The sequence below is a fragment of the Myotis davidii genome, unplaced genomic scaffold (assembly GCF_000327345.1).
Source record: "Myotis davidii unplaced genomic scaffold, ASM32734v1 scaffold1167, whole genome shotgun sequence".
Lineage (NCBI taxonomy): Eukaryota > Metazoa > Chordata > Mammalia > Chiroptera > Vespertilionidae > Myotis > Myotis davidii.
This window is the reverse complement of record NW_006297659.1, coordinates 211,932-216,646: the sequence shown is the minus strand read 5'-3', so window position 1 is coordinate 216,646 and position 4,715 is coordinate 211,932. Positions and strand designations below refer to the sequence as shown.

The window sequence follows — 4,715 nt, the reverse complement described above, 5'->3', positions numbered from 1 at the left end:
TTCCAACAGTTTTGTTTCCACAAAAGAAACCATGTAAACTTCTGATGCTCCATCTGCCCTTTAAATAAAGTCCACATGCCTAGGTATGGCCCACAGCTCTGCCTGCCCCCTCCCCACCCCCCACCCCAACACACACACGTTTCTAACCTTTTCAACAAAATTCCTTTGTTAATTTATTTTGTCTCAAGTCTTAAATTATTTCATTTGCCCAATAAACACCACTTCTAGTGAATTCCCACACCTATACGGGAAATATATAAGTACCAAACAAAATATTCAAGATTTCTGGAAAGAAGTAGCTAAAATTACTATATTAAGTTTGATATAATTCAGCTCAAAGCAAAAAAACATTGACTTTTAATTTTTTTCCTGGTGATATATATTTTTTAAATTTTATTTTTACCCCTAGCTGGTTTGGCTCAGTGGATAGAGCATCAGCCTGCAGACCAAAGGGTCCCAGGTGCAATTCTGGTCAAGGGCACATATCTTGGTTACAGGCTCCTCCCTGCCCTGGGCCCTGCTGGTTAGGGTTCATGCAGGAGGCAACCAGTCACTCTATTTCTCTCAGATATATGTTTCTCTGTCTTTCCCTCTCTCTTCCACTCTCTCTAAAAAACAAAACAAAAATTAATGGAAAAATCCTCGGGTGAGGATTAAAAAAACAAAACAAAAAAATTAAAAATTTTATTTTTAATTACAGTTCACATTCAATATTATTTTGTATTAGTTTCAGATGTTCAGCATAGTGTTAGATAATCATATGCTTTACAAAGTGTCCCCACCGGCCCCCCGATATTTCAGTACCCACCTGGCACCATACATGGTTATTACAGCATTACTGACTATTCCCTATGCTGTATTTTACATTCGTGTGACTATTCTGTAACTACCAATTTGTATTTCCTAATCCTTTTCACCCAGACCCCAACCCTCCCCCCCTCTGGCAACAATCAGTCTGTTCTCTGTATCTATGAGTCTGTTTCTTTTTTGTTTATTTTCTTACTTTTCAGTCGGGTCAAGTTTCTAAGCTTTCTAAATCTCCATTTTCTGGCTAATGAAAAGAAAATAGGATTCCATCGAGTCTCCTATCTACCTACTCCAGGACTTCTGTGAGGATCAAATGAGATGAGGCACGGGAAAACGCTTTATAGACATTTGGTTAAAGTGTGAAATGTTTGCACCAGGCTATAAAGCAAGTTGGGTTCCTGGGCTGAAGAAACTCTAAGGAGGCTAATTGCTAAGGAGAGAAAACCAGGCATTGCTACATGATGTCATTACCTGGCACCCACAGCGACCATCAGGCTGTACTGTGGGCCCCATTTTGTGCCATGGGTTCTTGGCAGCATTGGCTGTGATTTGGTGGGGTGCTGCTCCAGGGTGGTGGCAGGGCCTGTGTTCCACTTGGGAAAAGCCGACTGTTGGTTTGTGGGCACTAGGTGCACAGTACCGTTTCCCTGTAAATGGGACACCTAGTCATATATAATTATATTGGTACACACACACACACACACACACACAGAGAGAGGCCCAATGCATGAAATTCATGCACTGGGGTGAGGTGAGGGGGGAGTGTCCCTCAGCCCAGCCTGCACCTTCTCCAATCTGGGACCCCTTAGGGGATGTCTGACTGCCGGCCCAAACGCCCCCTCTGACAATCCGGGAGTGCTGGCTCCCAACTGCTCGCCTGCCTGATTGCCCATAACCACTTCTGCCTGCCAGCCTAATCACCCCCTAACCACTCCCCTGCCAGTCTGATTGACGCCTAACTGCTGCCCTACCTGCCCTATCACCCCCAACTGTCCTCCCCTGCTGGTCTGGTCACCCCTAACGGCCCTCCCATGTCGTCCTGGACCCCCAAACTGCCCTCCCCTGCCAGCCCGGTCACCCCTAATAGCCCTCCCCTGCCGGCCTTGTCCCCCTCAACTGCCCTCCCCTACAGGCCTGGTCACCCTAACTGCCCTGCCCTGCTGGCCTGATTGCCCACAACTGCCCTCCCCTGCTAGCCATATTGTGGCTGTGGGCACTGCCATCTTTGACGGTATGGCAGTCAGTTAGCATATTCCCTCCTTATTGTCTGTGGGCACTGCCATCTTTGAGGGCGGGCAGTCAATCAGCATATTACCTCCTTATTGGCTGTGGGCACCACCATCTTTACGATGGCATGAGGGTCAATTAGCATATTCCCTCTTTATTAGATAGGATAGATTATTGAGCATATTCTCTATGCTATACTTTACATCCCCATGACTATTTTGTGACTACCAAATTTGTGGAAACTTGACTTTTTAATCAGTCTTCTCCTCAATGAATGTCCAATTTCCATCAGGTTATTTTAAAAATACTGATCTCTCACAGAGAGATCAGTATTTTGCCCCTTGTCAGGAAAAGCCCAGTAGTCCATGTTTTCTACCCTCAGCACCTAACAGTGCCTAGCCCAGCCGTGGGCAAACTACGGCCCGTTCAGCTGTTCTATCCGGCCCGTGGAGCCGAAAGAGTGGAGGGTTCTCTTGCTCTCCCCTCCAGCAGCAGTGTTAACATGGCAACGTCGGGAAACACGGCCGCAGCTCCTTCTTCTGAGTCCAGTTTAAGAACCCATTGTGGCTCTCGAGTCGAAAAGTTTGCCCACCCCTGGCCTAGCCCCTAATAAAATAAATAAATAAATAAAAATGCAATTAATGTTTGTTGAATCAATAAATCTTGATAAGGCAGATACTATTACTAGTATTCACATAAAACAAAAACAAGAAGAAAGCTGGGAAAAATATGAAAAGTTTTAGCTTGTCTAAGGTCACGCATCAAATAAGAGGTTCTGAACAGAATTTTAAAGTGTAAATTTAGGTTTTCTAACAATAATTCTATCATGCTGTTAACTAAGTTTATATAAGTGGCAACTACTATCATACTATAATGTGCAGCTTTTATTTCCTCCAGACATCTCATGAAGATGCCATTTATCCTGTTATTGTTCAGATTAATGCCCTCAACTAAGCAAAACTGACCTTATTCCAAAATGAACACCAATTAAAAAAAAAACAACTGTTTGCGCCCTAACTGGTTTGGCTCAGTGGAGAGAGTGTCGGCCTGTGGACTGAAGGGTCCCAGGTTCGATTCTGGTCAAGGGCATGTACCTTGGTTGCAGGCACATCCCCAGTAGGGGGTGTGCAGGAGGCAGCTGATCGATGATCCTCACTCATCAATGTATCTAACTCTCTCTCTCCCTTCCTCTCTGTAAAAAAATCAATAAAATATATTTTTTTAAAAACTCTTTGCTTTGACTTAAATTACCCAGAACACCTGCCTATTTAAATTCAATTTATCAGAGTCTGATAAGTACATGCTGAATTCCTTCAGTACAATAATTTTATCTGCAGGAATTTCCCATGCAATGGCCAGGCAGGTGACACAAGAACATTATGTTGATTTGATAATTTCTACATTAACAACTGCTTATTTTAAAGGTTCATATTTCCTTTTGGGGGGAAGGGAAAAAATCCACAAAGTTAAAAATGTGATTTGAAAAACAAAAAGAAAAAAAAATTTTAAGTGATTTGGTTAAATCTTTTTTTGATGTAGCCAAGACTCTCCTTTCTAAATGAACTAGGGGCCTGGTGCACAAAGATTCATGCACGGGGGGCGGGGGGGGGGGGTCCTCAGCCCGACCTGCACCCTCTCCAAACTGGGAGCCCTCAGGGAAGCCCTCTCCAATCCAGGAGTTTCTGTCTGTCTGCGCAATCATATGAGCGAATTGTCTGAGACCCCAAACCCAGTTTGGTTTTGTGCTCACAGAACAGAGAGGTCTTTTTTTTCCCTTTAGTCCATTGGTGGAGATTTCCTAGAAGTTGCAGGATATCTTCCTTTTAATTTTTCCTTGACACTCTGACTTTACTTATGTCTCTCATCTTTGCTTTCCCTCCATCCCCCACCAGCAAGAGTAACTTGCTCCAGGCTCACTTTGCTCTAGTGTCTAGGACAGTGGTTCTCAACCTTCTGGCCCTTTAAATACAGTTCCTCATGTTGTGACCCAACCATAAAATTACTTTTGTTGCTACTTCATAACTGTAATGTTGCTACTGTTATGAATCGTAATGTAAATATCTGATATGCAGGATGGTCTTAGGCGACCCCTGTGAAAGGGTTGTTAAGCCGCCAAAGGGGTCGCGACCCACAGGTTGAGAACCACTGGTCTAGAAGATCCCACAATGTGTCTGCCACCAGAACTACAATTCCCAGCATTCCTGGTGCTCCCCATACTCTCGGGTTTTCCTGCTGCCACCAGAACTATGATTCCCAGAATTCCCGGTGCTCCCCTCGCTCTTGGTTTTCGCTTCTGGTCCAGGGGCTGCATGGTGATGGTGGGGAAGTTACTGCCCCATGGCCACTTGCATGCACAGATGCCAGGGAGCCAGGGGCTAGGTGGTGCGAGCAGGCGCCAGGGAAGCTCCCGCCTGGCTGGAGTGCATATGCAGGCACCACTACGCCCACCAGCCAATCAGGGCGAGTATGCAATTAACCCAACAAAGATGGCGGTAGCCACGAAGCTGGAGGCTTGGGTTGTCCCTGGTGATGGAGGACGCCAAGCTTCCAGCCCGCCCTGGCCGCCGCTCAAGGAGGGGCTGAGGGCCTGGGTCGTGGGGGGAGTGCCAGGGGGAGTGTAAAGGGGAGGGCATGGCCAGCCTGAAAACGGCCCTCAGCCCCTCAGCCAGGCTGGCCAGGCA

General features: G+C 46.0%; 1 protein-coding gene across 5 annotated transcripts in view; it reads right to left on the bottom strand.

The window, feature by feature from the left end:
* The window catches only part of LOC102762010 (eukaryotic translation initiation factor 2-alpha kinase 3), a 66,222-nt gene that overhangs the window by 47,462 nt on the left and 14,045 nt on the right, over positions 1 to 4,715 (bottom strand). For 3 of the 5 annotated variants that reach the window (XM_006773310.2, XM_015570200.1, XM_015570201.1), the window contains exon 1: positions 1,279 to 1,408. The exons of 1 other annotated variant lie outside the window; for it this stretch is intronic. In XM_006773310.2, coding sequence (XP_006773373.1) covers positions 1,279 to 1,346 — 68 coding nt within the window. In that variant the 5' untranslated portion in view covers positions 1,347 to 1,408. Of the gene's footprint in view, positions 1 to 74; positions 80 to 1,278; positions 1,409 to 2,556; positions 2,562 to 4,715 lie in introns of those variants that run through there. One more of the 5 variants, XM_015570202.1, reaches the window with a different exon arrangement.